General features: G+C 40.6%; 2 protein-coding genes across 6 annotated transcripts; one reads left to right on the top strand and one right to left on the bottom strand.

The window, feature by feature from the left end:
- Positions 1–126: 126 nt before the first annotated feature.
- Positions 127–10010, top strand: neil1 (nei-like DNA glycosylase 1). 5 transcript variants are annotated; one of them, XM_035907133.2, is made up of 13 exons: positions 127–310; positions 690–1174; positions 1262–1381; positions 1863–1968; positions 3029–3125; positions 3199–3320; positions 3403–3430; positions 3516–3586; positions 4028–4223; positions 4308–4338; positions 6014–6309; positions 6733–6937; positions 7848–10010. In XM_035907133.2, the coding sequence occupies exons 2-11, from the start codon at positions 720–722 to the stop codon at positions 6057–6059; spliced, it is 1272 nt and encodes a 423-aa protein (XP_035763026.1). In that variant the 5' UTR covers positions 127–310; positions 690–719; the 3' UTR covers positions 6060–6309; positions 6733–6937; positions 7848–10010. The 5 variants fall into 5 exon arrangements, with proteins under 5 accessions (XP_035763026.1, XP_006789349.1, XP_035763028.1 ...); XM_006789286.3 differs by lacking the exon at positions 7848–10010 and having other exon boundaries at positions 715–1174; positions 6733–7817; XM_035907135.2 differs by lacking the exon at positions 7848–10010 and having other exon boundaries at positions 3032–3125; positions 6733–7817.
- man2c1 (mannosidase, alpha, class 2C, member 1) lies at positions 4491–13257 on the bottom strand. The gene is made up of 26 exons (XM_006789285.3): positions 13074–13257; positions 12442–12567; positions 12235–12358; positions 12077–12147; positions 11802–11979; positions 11517–11706; positions 9376–9482; positions 9172–9282; positions 8999–9091; positions 8773–8889; positions 8594–8689; positions 8358–8503; positions 7896–8019; positions 7314–7435; positions 7143–7228; positions 6715–6861; positions 6546–6625; positions 6370–6464; positions 6188–6292; positions 5933–6089; positions 5698–5841; positions 5465–5574; positions 5294–5373; positions 5048–5190; positions 4834–4937; positions 4491–4754 (listed from the first exon to the last, which is right to left on the bottom strand). The coding sequence occupies exons 1-26, from the start codon at positions 13172–13174 to the stop codon at positions 4643–4645; spliced, it is 3069 nt and encodes a 1022-aa protein (XP_006789348.2). The 5' UTR covers positions 13175–13257; the 3' UTR covers positions 4491–4642.
- Positions 13258–14778: the final 1521 nt, after the last annotated feature.

The raw sequence follows: 14778 nt of genomic DNA, 5'->3' as shown, positions 1-14778 counted from the left end.
TAACAGCTAAGAATGAAAACCAAACAAACACACATACACATTAGACCAAAAATAAACAAGAAATTGTGGGTTTTGTCACAGTTGTGCAGGTCTCGCGACATTTTAATGACTGGCGCGTGGTGATTGTACAACTCGTTTTGTAACACTGCTGGTTACGCGTGCGATAAAAGCATCGGTCAAATGTTTACCTGCACGGTGTTTCAGCACAAAGACATATCCTCTATAAATTTATATCAGCAGCCGCTGCCGTGCAGACAGTAAACGCTACAAGCTGAGTGCACTTAACGCCGAGCTCCGTTTCCTGGTTTCGGTGAGTACTTGTAACTTGATAAAGATGCAGCATTGCCATTATTGACAACATGTTTTGGGTTATGCAAATACACAGAGCAGTATTTTGCTGTGATTGGATTAAGAGCATATTCAGGAGAACCTCAGGTTTGAAGTTTAATGTTAAAGCTTTGAGATTTTTTAGATGTGCATTGTGTTATTTTTTTTGAACCCCAAAGCTGTATGTAAACATTTACAGTCATGATTGCAAGTGAGAAGGTTTTACCCATACTCCTGCACTCTATAGAGGACACAAGGTTCTGAAACATGCGTTATGTGGAAGTAATGTTATAAGCCTGGATGTGACGTTTTTTGACATAAGCTTTGACCTAATATTTGATGACAAGTTTTATTTCTGGAAGTTTCAGCCCAGCCTTATTTGTTCAGCCAAAATGCCCGAGGGACCAGAGCTCCACCTGGCCAGCCTGTATGTGAACAGAATGTGTGAAGGAGTGCTGTTCAGTGGTCCCGTCATAAAGTCAGAGGTCAGCAAGAACCCTGATGTGCCCTTCACCTCTGAGGCCTATCGCATCACAGCTGCTTCCAGAGGGAAGGAAGTGAAGCTCACGCTGACGCCCATAAAGACAGATGAACCAAAACAGCGAGTGAAAGCAGGACAAGTGGAACATCCCATGGACATAGTCTTTCGCTTTGGGATGTCAGGCTATTTCCGCTTCACAAGCGAGGATGAGCTGCCCAAACATGCCCACCTGCGTTTTTATTCCAAAGAGAAGCCCTGCAGAGTACTTAGCTTTGTGGATCCACGCAGGTTTGGGAGCTGGGAGCCCAACGGGACCTGGCAGCCTGGCAGAGGTCCCTGCGTTATGTTTGAGTACAAAAAATTCAGGTTAGTGATGCCGAGTGTCACTTGCGTCTTCTGCCTCAACGAAATACAGTAGCACGGCCAAACTGATCAGTAAAAAAACATTTTCAGGGAGAATGTTGTGTCACACGTGTCTGACCGAGCCTTTGACAGACCCATCTGTGAAGTCCTGCTCAATCAGAAGTACTTCAACGGTATTGGAAACTACCTGAGGGCTGAGATCCTTTTCAGGTGATGCGCAAAGACAACATTACATAGATTAGCATGAGGGCCGCACTCATACTGACCTAATTAGACAGTAGCACCTTATGAGGATGTACAGCAAGATCTTTGCACTCGACCGGTAAATTGTTATCTTATCACCAAATCTGAAGTAAGGTGCATATCTCTACCCCTCGAAAGATTTACTCTGCTCTACCATTTTTATTTTGACTGATAGCAGGTGATTATTGTGTAAACGTACATAAAAAAAAATCATACAGGATTTTTGAAACATTTTAATTTTACTAATATCCATTATACAGATAATTGAAAACCTTAACTATGGCAAATGGATTGTTTCATTAGTGATGACTGAAGGTAGAAACAGTAACAGTGATATGAATGGCTTAACTACACAAGGTTTTGTTGAATCAGAGAGCTAACAAGAGTGTTTTTGTTTCCTAAAAGAAAAGACCTTCAGTACTGTTCTTTTCCTTTTTTTTTTTTCTAGGTCTAACATCCCTCCCTTTGTGGCTGCCAAAACTGTGCTGGAAGGTCTTGGGCTGGACGATTCATGTCAAAATGAGAATCCTGTGAAAAATGAGTCAGACGCGAAGGTGAAAAAAGTGATTTTTACATAACTTTCCCAAACCCTATGGCGTTATTTTTGTGACTCTATTCTGAGCTCACATAAAAAAAATGTTGCAAGTACAAATGTTGCATTTTGAGGAGAAAATTATTTTGAGCAAAGAAAAGTTTAATTTGAGCGAAGAAAATTCCTTGCTGCGTGAAAGAAATGTATTTCAGTGTTTGCTATTATCCATATACACACACATAATAACAGCCCTGTTGCCCAGTTGTTGGCATTTGCTCTTGCTCAGATCTCTGCTCTGTGTGCTGACAGACATCTGCAGACCAAAGATCAATGTGTCGCTCCCACTCTCAACATCTCTGCTCCCTGTATGCTCAACTCTTTCTCTACACTTTATATATATGTGCCACAAAATCAACCAATCACAGACTTGGAAAAAATTCTGATAGGCTGTTTTGGTCTCCAATCAGCTCCCTAGCTACTGCATTCCAGAAACACTGTCCAAAGTGTAGCTAAACCCAGTGGAGTGGTTTGGTTTAAACTAGATTAAAAACAAAAATGGTCTTTATATTATATTTTAAAATAATATAATTAAACATACTAACCAAAAATGAGTTTAGCTACACTTTGCACAGTGTTCCCGGAATGCAGTAGCTAGCGAGCTGATTGGCTATTTTGGTCTCCATTCAGAATTTCTGCATCCAAGTCTGTGATTGGTTGGTTCTGTGGTACATTTATAATGGTGTAGAGAAAGAGTTGAGTGTGGAGGGAGCAGACATGTTGACAACGGGAGCAACACACTGAGAGCAGGTCTGCAGATGTCTGTCAGCACACAGAGCAGAGATCTGAGCCGGAGCAAATGCTAACAACTAGATGAGAAGGGCTGTTATTGTGTGTGTGTGTATATGAATAATAGCAAACAAATTTTACACAGCAATGAATTTTCTTCCCTCAAAATAATTTTCTCCTCAAAATGCAACATTTGCACTTGCAAAATTGTTTCTGTGCACTCAGAATAGAGGGACAAAACTAACGCCATAAAACCAAGTCTCTTTTTCACAGTGTCTTTGTTTGATTCTTCTCAGAAGACATCTGTAAGAACAAAAAATAAACTGATGAAACACCAGATGGATGACTTGCTCAGACTTTGTCATACAGTTCCTCTAGAAGTGGTGAACCTCGGTGGGTAGTCAAGTGTTTACAGTATGAGTCGCTCATGAGATGAACGCAGTGTTTAACAACTCGTGGTTTTTAGGTGGGAAAGGATATGATCCAGCCAGTCGGGACTTCTCTGACTTTGAGGCATGGCTGCAGTGCTACTATGTGGACGGGATGAAAACACTCCGGGACCATAATGGGAGAACGATATGGTTCAGAGTGAGTTTAAAGGAAATGCAACATAACAAAGCCAGATGATTTTATTTATCACACAATTATGTGTCTACCTTTATAATTTTAGGGGGATCCAGGGCCCATGGCACCAAAAGGTAATGTTCTCAAGAAGTTTAGCAGCTCAGGTGAAATGTACATGAGAATGTCCATTAACTAACTTTTATTTATTTATTTTTTAAGATTCAAAGTCACCCAAGGCAAAAAAGTGGGCAAAGAAAGATGATGACCATGATTACACAAACAAGAAAAAGGTGAGCATGAACTGTCTTTTGACCAACAGTGAGCTCCATGTTACTGTGCAAGAGTCTTGAGCCAACCCTCATTTTTTTCTTTATAACTTGCTTGCTAAAAGCAAGCCCAAACAACAGTAAATATCCAAAGAAGAGCTTTGAATGTTCTTCAGGAAGTCTGAAGAACTATTCCTGAAGACTTCTTAAAGAAACAACAAGAAAGCTTGCCTAAGAGAGTTCAGGCTGTGTTGAAGAATAAAAGGCGGTCATACCAAATATTCACTTTTACACTCAAACAAATTGTACAAACTCCATTTTTGCCTTATATGCTGTATGTTTGTACATCTCAATAAATCGCTGCACCCATTTCCCTAGCAAAAAATAAATAAAAAAATAGAAACAAGGGGTAGCTCAAGACATTTGCACAGTCGTGTGTATCCAACATCAGTTTTATCTCACCAGGGGGCCAAAGAAAGGAAAACAAGGATCAAACAGGAAGGTGGGATGAAAACGCCAAAGAAAGAAAAGGATGCACGTCTAGAGGAAGCTGAATCAAAGAGAAGGAAATCTGGCGAGACGCATGAAGTAAATACACCCCAGCGTGAAACAAGGTCAAATGCACGTAGGAGAAAGACGAGTAGTGTGGGAGTGACTGCAGGTGCGGCCATATGTAAAAATGAAAATATTTTATCTAGTGGGGAGGAATGAAAACTGATTTATCTCATAGCTGTCCTTGTTGCAGGGTCACAGAGACGAACCATGAGAACGACCAGGTAGGATGGTAAAAGAAGAGGCACCCCCACTTTGGACACTTATGATTTTATACTATTAAAAATCCTTTTTTATTAATAAAAAGTTTCTTCAAAACTTTTTGTACAAATTGTTTATTAATTTGATACAAAATAATCAAATCAAATTACTTTTAAACAGCGTATAAACAGTACCAATCACATGAAGTGTCCTCGTAAACTGTTAGTAAAACAGCAGCCAATTCAATGTAATCTTTAGCTTTCATGTAATGTCTAAGTGTTGATCTGTATTCCATTTCCGTAACGCTTAATGAAATCCCACATGTTATCACATGATCAGCAATAGTGAGACAATCTGAAAGGGGTTGAAGTCCAGAGTGATTCCTTCTGATGTAACCGGTACTGGCTGGTTGGGGTCTTGCTTCTCCAGGAGGTCACAGCTAAAAGAGGAAAAGACAAAGCTTTACTCATACAACACAGGAAAAAGAAAAACCACCAAACTAAAATAGAAACACTTACACCCAAGCTTCCCTGACTGGAAGTGCGGTTCTCAGAGTTGCAGTCACGCTGCTCCCACGCGACTCGTAAAGGCGGACTACGAGCACCCCACCTCTGTCCTCAGCCTGTTGTGGTAAATGATTAAAAAGCGAATAAAACGAGCTCATTGTTTTCAGGAAGGGCAGTCTAAAGTTCCCACGCAAGACGATACAGATCTGACTGTTCACTTTGATACCTGCTTTATTGTCTCCAGTACGACAGCTTGAGAGGTCACAGAAAAGGCACTCCAGGGCACAGTGTCGGGGCTGCACTGGATTAACCTCAGAGGGAAATTGAGGTTGTAGGCACACTGGATGACAGAGGCTTCTTGGAAGGATCCTATACAAACAGCACAATATTAGACACAAATAACCAAACGTACTGGGTTTAAGCTTTATTTCCAAGATCACATCAAAAGGAAAACAAAAACAGTATAACTTACTTGTGTGTGGCATGATTGCATATGTGAAGTGATGAATCCCCATGTCAGCAGTGGCATCTGGGGCCTTGGGTGCTCTCAGTCTGAGATAAAGTGAGATGCAGGAGTTAAAATGTTGTATGCCTGAATTGTACTGCTTGTAGGAGTGTTGTAAATGAACAATGGGAACCTCACAGGGAAAGAGTCATTGTGTTCTTGTGCACAGAGTAGCCGTATTTGCAGTCGTTCAGCAGTGAGACTCCAAAATTGTGCTCTGACAAGTCGGCCCATTTGTGGCCCCAAACCTGAGAAAGGAAACGGATGACACAATGACATCCACGAGTAGCACTTTTGTTACAGCAGTGAAGTGTGACATAACAGTGAAAATCTGTGAATTTTAAGGTGAACACAGCTTTACAGTGTCGTACCTCGAATTTAGCCCAGTCCCACGAAGTGTTGCGATGAGTGGGTCTCTGCAAGTGGCCAAACTGGATCTCGTAGGTAGCATTGGGGCTGCGAACTCGCACAGGAAATTCAACCTTGAGAAACTTGTGAGATTCTGTCCACTGAACCTGAAATTGGAATACGCGTCATGTTTTTTGGTATGCTGAAAAATAAATCTTACATGCCTTAATGCCACATTTCCGAAACATTACAGCCTACTTCTGTGCTGAACTTGATGTAAGGACACATGGCATCCATGATAATCTCCTGTGTGATTGTGCTCTTATCACTGATCCTCAGGGTGAAGCTGACACTGCCCCGCAGTCCGCCTGGTGACACCACATGAACTGGCTGCACCACCTCTGCCACTGGTTTCCTATTGAGTTTGTTTTTTCTGTTAGTTTTATGATACTGATATACTGAACAGTACTGAAATATTTGAACTTAAATGCATTTGACAGCAATGGCTGAAACCTTGTCTGGAGATGGTAGTCCATTACATCCCATGCGTCCCAGTACAGAGGGACATCGTCAAACATGACAAACTGGTTCCCAAGGCAACCATCAGAAATGCTTTCCCTGAAATCAACACAGTGGTGAGAAACTCACTGTTGCAAGTGCAGTAGTAGACAATATGCACCTTTTACACATCTTACCTGTTTGCGCTGATCAAACACAGCGATGCCAAAGTGCCATCTCTGTTTACGGCTGTCTTTAAAAGACCATTCTCCATGACGACTGTGCCATCAGCCTACAATTTCACACAGTTAACTAAATCAAATGGCAAAATAGATGAAATTTATGCAATCATCTTTCTATATGTAGCACACACCTGAACGGTGACAGAAACCGGAGTCACTGGCGGTGTGTCTTTCACGGGAGACACACCGATGCTGGAAGCTCTCACCAGAGCTATAGTGCCACACATAACAGTGAACGTCAGATATGAAGTTTATTGTGTGAGGAGCACAATATAGATATACTGGAAATGCACAACAAACCTAGACCACTTTTTTCAGCTCCCTCTTGAATCTGGACAACTTCAAGACGTTCCCAAGGCAGAGAATTGAACACGGCCATGGAGCTGCCTTTTGCCACCAGGGCTTCACATGCGTCACGCAGAAGTGCAGCACCCCCACTGCGGATATCTGAGACAGGATGTGTGAATCAGAATGTGAATACTTTATTAATCCCAGAGGAAATGATGGGGGCACAGCGCTCCAGGTCAGTAAGAACAGTAACCATCTAAACGAAATTAAATATTACAATATGTTACAAAGTTACAAAAGCTCTAATAAATACAAATAGCTCAAATTAGAAATTTCCCAACATATTATGCTAATTAAATAGTTAACATTGAAAACTTTCTGGAAACGGTAAATAAGCACTGCGCTGATTTAAGCTGCAATTAAAAGCTGTAAAAACTCACCTTCATAATATTTCAGAGCATCCTCCACCACCATCTCTATACAGCTGCCAGGAATCACGTCGTGAAACTGGTTCAGTAGAAGCAGCCTGCAAAGGCGAAATTACCAACACATTTTCAACCTGCAGACACAAAGACCCACAGTGTTTAGTCCGATAAAGATTGTGTTTGAACCTCCAGAGCTTTTGCAGTTTCTCAGCAGGGTATGGAAACGTGTTGTTGCGGTACAGCGCCAAGCTGCTGGCTATCTCAATATCATGAAGCAGCGTCTCACACTGGCGGTTTCCTCTTTTTATCTTAAAAAAAAAAAAAAGGCAGGCAATTAAAATGACATACAGCAATCAAACACATGAAATATTTTTGAATTGAAGTATAATTTTATAGATGTAAGGTATAAACTTTGCATGAATCACTGTACTAAGCAGGATTATGTTCTGTTCTACAGGTAATAGTTCTTAAATCCCTTTATATACTCTTGTGTATCTTATCTAGCTTCTCTATCATAATAATTAACTATTCCTTATAAATATATTAAACAATCATGACTGTATAGTGATCTAAGCAGCTTCCCACACAGTCTACCTAATTGTCAAAGCCGCTATCATATGTAAACCTACTGTAAGAAAATATATATACATATAATTTTTTTTATTACAAATAGTATTACTGTGGTCACTCTGTTTTCCATCTGTTTTCTTTTCCACACAGATGAACAAGTTGTGGACAATATAATGACGACTATAACTATTATTCTACCTGTGCCTGTGTGGTGTATGTTCCATTGTGTAGCTCCAGAAAGAGCTCCCCCGCCCACGTGCACAGCAGAGCTGAGTCAGCCTGCAGCCGAGTGAAAAGCTCATCAGGAGTGGACATCTGGACTCTGGAGAGATGAGCACGAGCTATGACATCTCTGGTTAAACCTTTGTTAGTTATTATGACGCAAATACTGAATGACTCAATGACTCTATTGAAATTTAATCTACTGTACTATTTTGTAAAAATAACACAATGACATAGCTAGACATAACTCATCCTTTTTTTTTTACTTAAACAAGCTTGAATCAGTCTGATTTACACACCCTTCCCTTTAAAAACTCCTGGAAATGACAAAAGAAGAGTCATGACTAAATCAATCAAGAGAAGTGTTTCTGGATCATTTCTGGGCCTTGGTCATTGTTATTAATGAATTACACGTTAATGTAAGAGACAGGAACTGACTTAGGAAGTCCATTTGTGTCCTGAACAAGGCGCAGTCTGTCTAGCATGAGCTGTGTGGGTCCGCCACCACCGTCGCCAAAACCAAAGAGTGCTGCGCTGTGATTGGCTCTGCCCTTGTCTTTGTTATTTTTCAGAGTTTTTACCAGCTGTGGGCAGAGAAAGTTCCCACTGAATTAAATCTTTTATGAGAACAGACTCAGCATTCACCGTGTTTTGGATACTTTAATCTAACTTACATCTTCGACCTTGCCTTTCATTTCGTAGGAATTTCCAGGTGGGAAGTGAGTTAAAACTGTCGAGCCATCCAGGCCTTCCCAGAAAAACGTGTTGTGCTTTGAGAAAGAGAAATAAAGACTGAAAAACGAAAACCTTCAACTGTTTTTACAGACGTGCACTGTGGGAGACGTGCACTTACAGGAAAGGTGTTGACCAAATTCCAGCTTAGCTTCTGGGTCAAAAAGTTGGAAATGCCACAGCCCTGCATTATTTGCGGAAGCTGAGCAGAGTAGCCAAACGTATCAGGAAGCCAGAACTGTGGGACATTAAAAAAATTCACATTAAATCAAATCAAAACAAAATCAAAAAGCCTCAAGAAATGTAGCTGATAACTGCCAGAAAGGTTAACTCTTATGAGTTCATACCTCTTTGCAATACCTCCCAAACTCTTTGTTAAAGAAACGCTGGCCCTCCAGGAACTGCCGGACCATGGACTCACCCGAAGGCAGATTTCCATCCTAACAGGCAAATATGTCAAATATATCAAGGCAGTTTACATGATATATAGTATTGCCTTTACTTTTAAGATGAAGTTTACCATTTCCACCCACGTGCCTCCAACTGGAATGAACTGTCCTTTCTTCACATAGTGCTGAATTGAGGAGAAGAGTCCAGGGTACCAGCTCTTTACCCACTGGAACTGCTGGGCCTGCACAAAAACAAAACAGTCAAAACTGGAGGGGACTGCTCAGATATTCAGAAGCCTTACGAGACATGTGAAGCTATGTTAGTGTGAAATTACCTGAGAGCAGGTAAAGACGAACTCTGGGTTCTTCTCCATTAAACGAATCACTGTCACCCAACTTCGGCCACATTTTCTAATGGTCTCCTCATAGGGCCACAACCAGGCTATGGGTAAAGAATCATAATTATTGTTAGTATTTGAACTTAACTGACTATTCGATTTCCACATTTTGTATATTGAAAAATAATACAAAATCTATATTACCTATGGAAATCTATTTCTTACATTTTTTTCATCGATTTCACAGTACTGTTACTGATGTTGTATAAATGCTTGTTATCCACCTGGATTATAATTTGTAAATGTGGTCAGACTGTGGGTATTCTCCATCTCTACCCGAAGGTGGTGCTGTTCACCCTGTCTTTGTGAGTTTCCCCAGTGTGCTGAGTTTCAGAGGACAACTGATGGCTGGCCAAAAAAACTGATTACATAGATTTTTTCAGCTGCTTCCTTATTCACAAGCAGCCAGATCAGCAGATAAACAATAATTTCCTCTTCCATATTTACTTGCTCCTAACAAGACCGTGCCGTTTCTTTTTAGTACCGCTTCCTTTTCCAGCCTTTTCCTGGCCCCAGTCCTAATTTATTCGAGACATGCTGCTACTATAAAGTTCATTAATAAAATACAGGTTTACAAGATTTGCGAACCATTGAATTCTGTTTTTATCTACATTTAAACAGTATTTTGACTGTTTTGGAACTAGAGTTGTAGTTTTATTACAGCAGGTCCACCATCACCATCACATTTTAAGCAGCATATTGTAAGTGGCATTGACATTTTCCATCCACGTTAAAGTATAGTGATTATTACTTAAGGTGAGGAGAGCAGTGCCGACTTGAGATCTGTCGTATATATTGAAAATATCTGCTGTGAATAGTCCTGGGCTCTATTCCAGGAAGGCAGTAGAACAAGCTCTGAGTTTAAGAATGAACTCTGAGAGGATGAACTCTTTCCAAGTCTTTAATAAATGTTAAAAGTTTTATCAGTAAAGGCAAACATGTTATACGAAATGTCTCAGCTGTTATAGATATTAATTTGTTTTGTGAGGATGAGTCGTTTTAAATAAAAATCACAGATCATGTTGGGGAAAAATAAAGCCATAACATTTCCAGGCAGGATGAGCTGGGAAATGACCGGAGCCGAAGTGGATCTAGGCCTGATCCAGAGCCGTTACAGAGCCAATGATACCTTCAGATGAATCCTGGGAATCACCTGAAGGCTTAAATTTCAGACACCATACCTTTCAAAATGTTAACACCGTTTAATGTCTGAATCTCAACATGTGAGCAAATTTCAACATGAAATCATCAGAGTGCAATCAAACTCTCTGCAGGCTGCATTGCTCATCTTCAATCAAATGTTCACATCATCTCTAAAATTCCAGCGGTCATACATATTTTCAGTCAGTGCAACAGATTACAAACACGACAAATGACTGATCACTGACCAGTGTGTTGTGCCTCTAAAGCTTTATGCACATCATTGTTAAACTGTGACTGCTACAGTAACATACAGTAAATGTCTGCGGTACAAGGAGACTGACAATCTGACACCATTAATGTCCACAGAGTTAGACTCATAGACACACAGATTTTATTCTGAGCTGATTATAAATCTGTGACATAATTAGCTATCCGACCTCATATACTGAAGACTGAATGACTTTAAAATCACTATGGTTAAGTATACGAAATAGCATTTAGGTGTTTGTAAAAATGTAAACTTCTGCAGTTTAATTCACTCCGCTACACAGTTTGGCACCATGAATGACGAAATGAATCAGTGTCAGCCAGCCGGGTCAGCTGGTTCTGAGTCTGTTATCTTGGTAACTGACTCATTGTTGAAATGACCTCTCTTTCTGGAAAAGAAAACCTGAGTTTCCCTCATCTTACGTCGAGTTGTTAGTTAAACCTGCTTTGTGGATAGAGCCCTAGTTTCTGAATTGCTGCAACCCCCCCTGAATTCTTTCTTCTCATAGTCTGGATTGTTTTGTTTGTTACTTTGGCAAAGCTCACCCTACAATTTTCATTGCATTTTGGACTGCGGTGGAACTGGTCATCTTTGGGAAAAGAGCAACACTTTGTCTGGCCAGGTGGACTCAACCAGGACTTAATCAAACCTAAAATAAAAACATTACCCGAGTCTATGTGGCAGTGACCCATTGCATGGACAGTATGCTGGCTTTCTCCATTCCGCTGGTTGAAGAAGGTGCCTGCCAGACTATGTACTTTAGCAAAAGAACTGGGGTCAGAGGGGTCACAGAGGTTCACCATCTCATTGACAGTGAAGAGCGCCTGGTAGCCTCGCTGCTCTTCCTCTCCAAGCTCCTGTGAAGAAGAGTACAGAATGTCATGTTTGGCTTACAATGTTTTTAGTAATGTATCATCATGTATCATCATGCACTATTTTTGGTTGATAGTACCTTTACAATGTCAACAAGCATCTCAAAGTCTGTCAGCAGCTCTCTTACATCCCCGTTGAATACAACTAGGTCAGCTCTCTGTACAGAAAACTTCCGGTTTGGATCTGGAGGTGCAATCTGAGAGCCCTGACCAGCTCCAAAAAGCCCGTTGCAGGCCATTTCCACATACAGGGTGAGACTAAACAGAGACGCAGACATGCGTAAATTTGGGGTTAAAGCTGTCTAAAAGATGTGGTTGCTGCTGATTCAGCAAAAATAAGATCAGATCAACTCACCTGTGCGGCTCCTCATCCTGCAGACACTCCGAGATGATGTAGCTCGTCTTTTCACCCTCTTTAGTCAGGCCCTACAAATACAAACAGCATGGATAAGATGGAGGTTAAGCAGAATATTTCTGCACTTTTGCCTTTAAATAAATCTGCCGCTGCGTTACCTGAACAGGCTGCTCGTCTCTCCAAACCATTGCTTCTCCATCACTTTCCCACAGAAGATGAACCGCTTTTCCTCTCCAGGACTCTGGGATTTTCAGAGTGACTTTAAACCAGCAAGTCCACCACCTTCAACAATCATCATACTTGAATTAGTGCCAAGATCAGAGGGAATAATAAATGAGTGATAAAAATCTGTTAATCTTGCTTACGTTGGTCCAAAAGTATCGCCAACTTTACATGGGTCAAAGATCTGTTTGGAAGCTTCTGCGAACGTGATCCGCTTAGGGGTGAGGAAACAGGCAAGTGATACCAGGGGGCAAGAGTCTCCATAAAGCCTGGGAAGACCAAACCATTTAAAATTCATAGAAATCCATAATCATAAATCATAATCTCCATTTCCACGTTGAAGCTTTAAAATACCTTCATACTGAGACTCTAAAATCAGAAAGTCCTTTCATACTGGCTGTGTGACTGATGAAAATATCAGTTAAACTACAGCAGCCTTTTTTGTGGTAAAGTCACATTTTGAATTTTTATAATAGAGAAAAGTGAAAAAAGTGCATTAAACTTAAAGGAGGTTGTACTCTAATGCATCATAACTACTGGGACACTTAACGCAATGTTGCCTGCAATATGTATTGCATACATGCTTTTCACAGTTATTAAGAAAACAACTCTCTGTATAAATGCAATGGGCTAAATAAATTGCATTTTCCCCTCGCAGTATTTTGCAGTCACGGAGACTCACGCTGACGTATAAGGTAACAGAAAGCAACAACTTTATCTCCGCTGTACTACATCGTTAAATTCGGATTCTCCAGCTGAATGAAAGAAACCTTACCGTCCTCTCAGATTGCAGTCAGTGAAGTAAATATCCGAGATGAATTTCTCTGCTCTCTCGAGGAGAGTGCGCCTGTTCTTCAGCACAGGCAGGTGATACATGATGACAAAAGCAACCAAACGCTCGCAGACTTGCAGCTGCAGCACCGAGAAGAGCTGGACTTGATGTGAAAAATTAGCTCATTCTTCACACGAGACCCCGGAAGTAATAAGGTTTTATTATTGCACTTGAAGGAATTATCCGCTAGATGTCACTATTGTCCAAAAAGAAAAACCCTGGCAACAACGAACACGTTTTATTCTTTAAGAAATCACGAAAGGCAGATTGACTCAAAAATGTAAGACAGATTGTATTTGAACATTTTTAATGATGAGTTTTGTCTGCATTTGTTGTACACAAAAAATTGTATAGCTCACTATGACAGACATACCATCTGCCAATGCATCTTGACACATGTAATGGTGCATTTATTTATTTTTTTTAAATCCCAAACAAAACAAAACAGTATAACAAGAATAAAATGTGATGAGCAGACAAAATAAATAAATGAGTAACAATTACAAGAAAAAATATGTTAATGTGTTAAAGACCTGACACACTGAGGGAGCATTTTATTGTGACAAAACGAATCACCTCATGCTTATTTTGCTTTAATATTGTACTTCTCATTTACACGGGTTTTTTAATCAGTCTAAACATTCTAAAATGTACTTATTTGCTTTATAGTATGTGTCACCTTCTATGCAATAAGTATGTTAATGCACAGGGGGTTGTAGCAATTCTCCAGAATGCTCATGTCATAGCTTGATTTTGGGGACCACAGTTTTCACACAAAGGCTTGGTCCAGTCCATTATTCTGATATGATTTCCAGTTCATCCATCACCTCCACACATTACAGCTTTCACCAGACAAACACGCTTTAACCAGGCATTAACAGCTCCACATGGTCATTACTACTGCAGGAAGATGGAACTGACTACGTCCGTAAAATACACAAAGCAATAACTCATCTCAAATTATACAAAAGAATGGCATGAAGAAAGGCTAAGGGAAACCTGATGAGGATAACATTTTAACTTTCCAGCAGTCCTGTGGTTAACTGTACAGCCTACAGGCCAACTAAGAAGCTATCAGGACTGCTGGGGAGTTAGTCTTGTGATCCGACTGCCGGACAGAGGGTTAGGGGTCAGCCCACGAGTGGCTGAAAACACAAAAGCCTTTTTTTCCTCAACATTTTTCACAATGAAGAAGCTGTGTTTGAATGAAGCTAAGCACCCTTTTATTATGAAATCCATAAAGCAACTGTAAGTACAGGGTTGTTGGAATTGTGGTATAGCCCATCCCTCTAGGGCCATCCTATCATCAGAGATGTCTGTCAAATCCTATCCCCCTATTGTTTGAACTGTGGTTGGGCTTTTCACCAAGCCCTAGGGAATGGGTGCCATGATCTGACTTGAACTGAGATTTTCACCAGTTCAGCTCTTGGCTCTTGCCTGGTAGACTCTGTGTGAAGCTCTCCTTAGGAAACACACCACATCACGTCAGATAAATAAAGTGGAATTAAAGAGGACAGTTGTTCCTCTTGCATGCAGTTTAAAACATCCAGCATGAAGGCCTACCATCTTCTGCCTGCCACAACACAGCAAAAGGACTCCAGATTGTGGCTTGAGAGAAAAAAGTACTTCCCAAAACCCTAGAGCCACA

Source organism: Neolamprologus brichardi, chromosome 7 (genome assembly GCF_056152115.1).
Source record: "Neolamprologus brichardi isolate AB-2024 chromosome 7, ASM5615211v1, whole genome shotgun sequence".
NCBI classification, from domain to species: domain Eukaryota; kingdom Metazoa; phylum Chordata; class Actinopteri; order Cichliformes; family Cichlidae; genus Neolamprologus; species Neolamprologus brichardi.
This window is presented reverse-complemented; position numbering and strand designations above follow the sequence as displayed.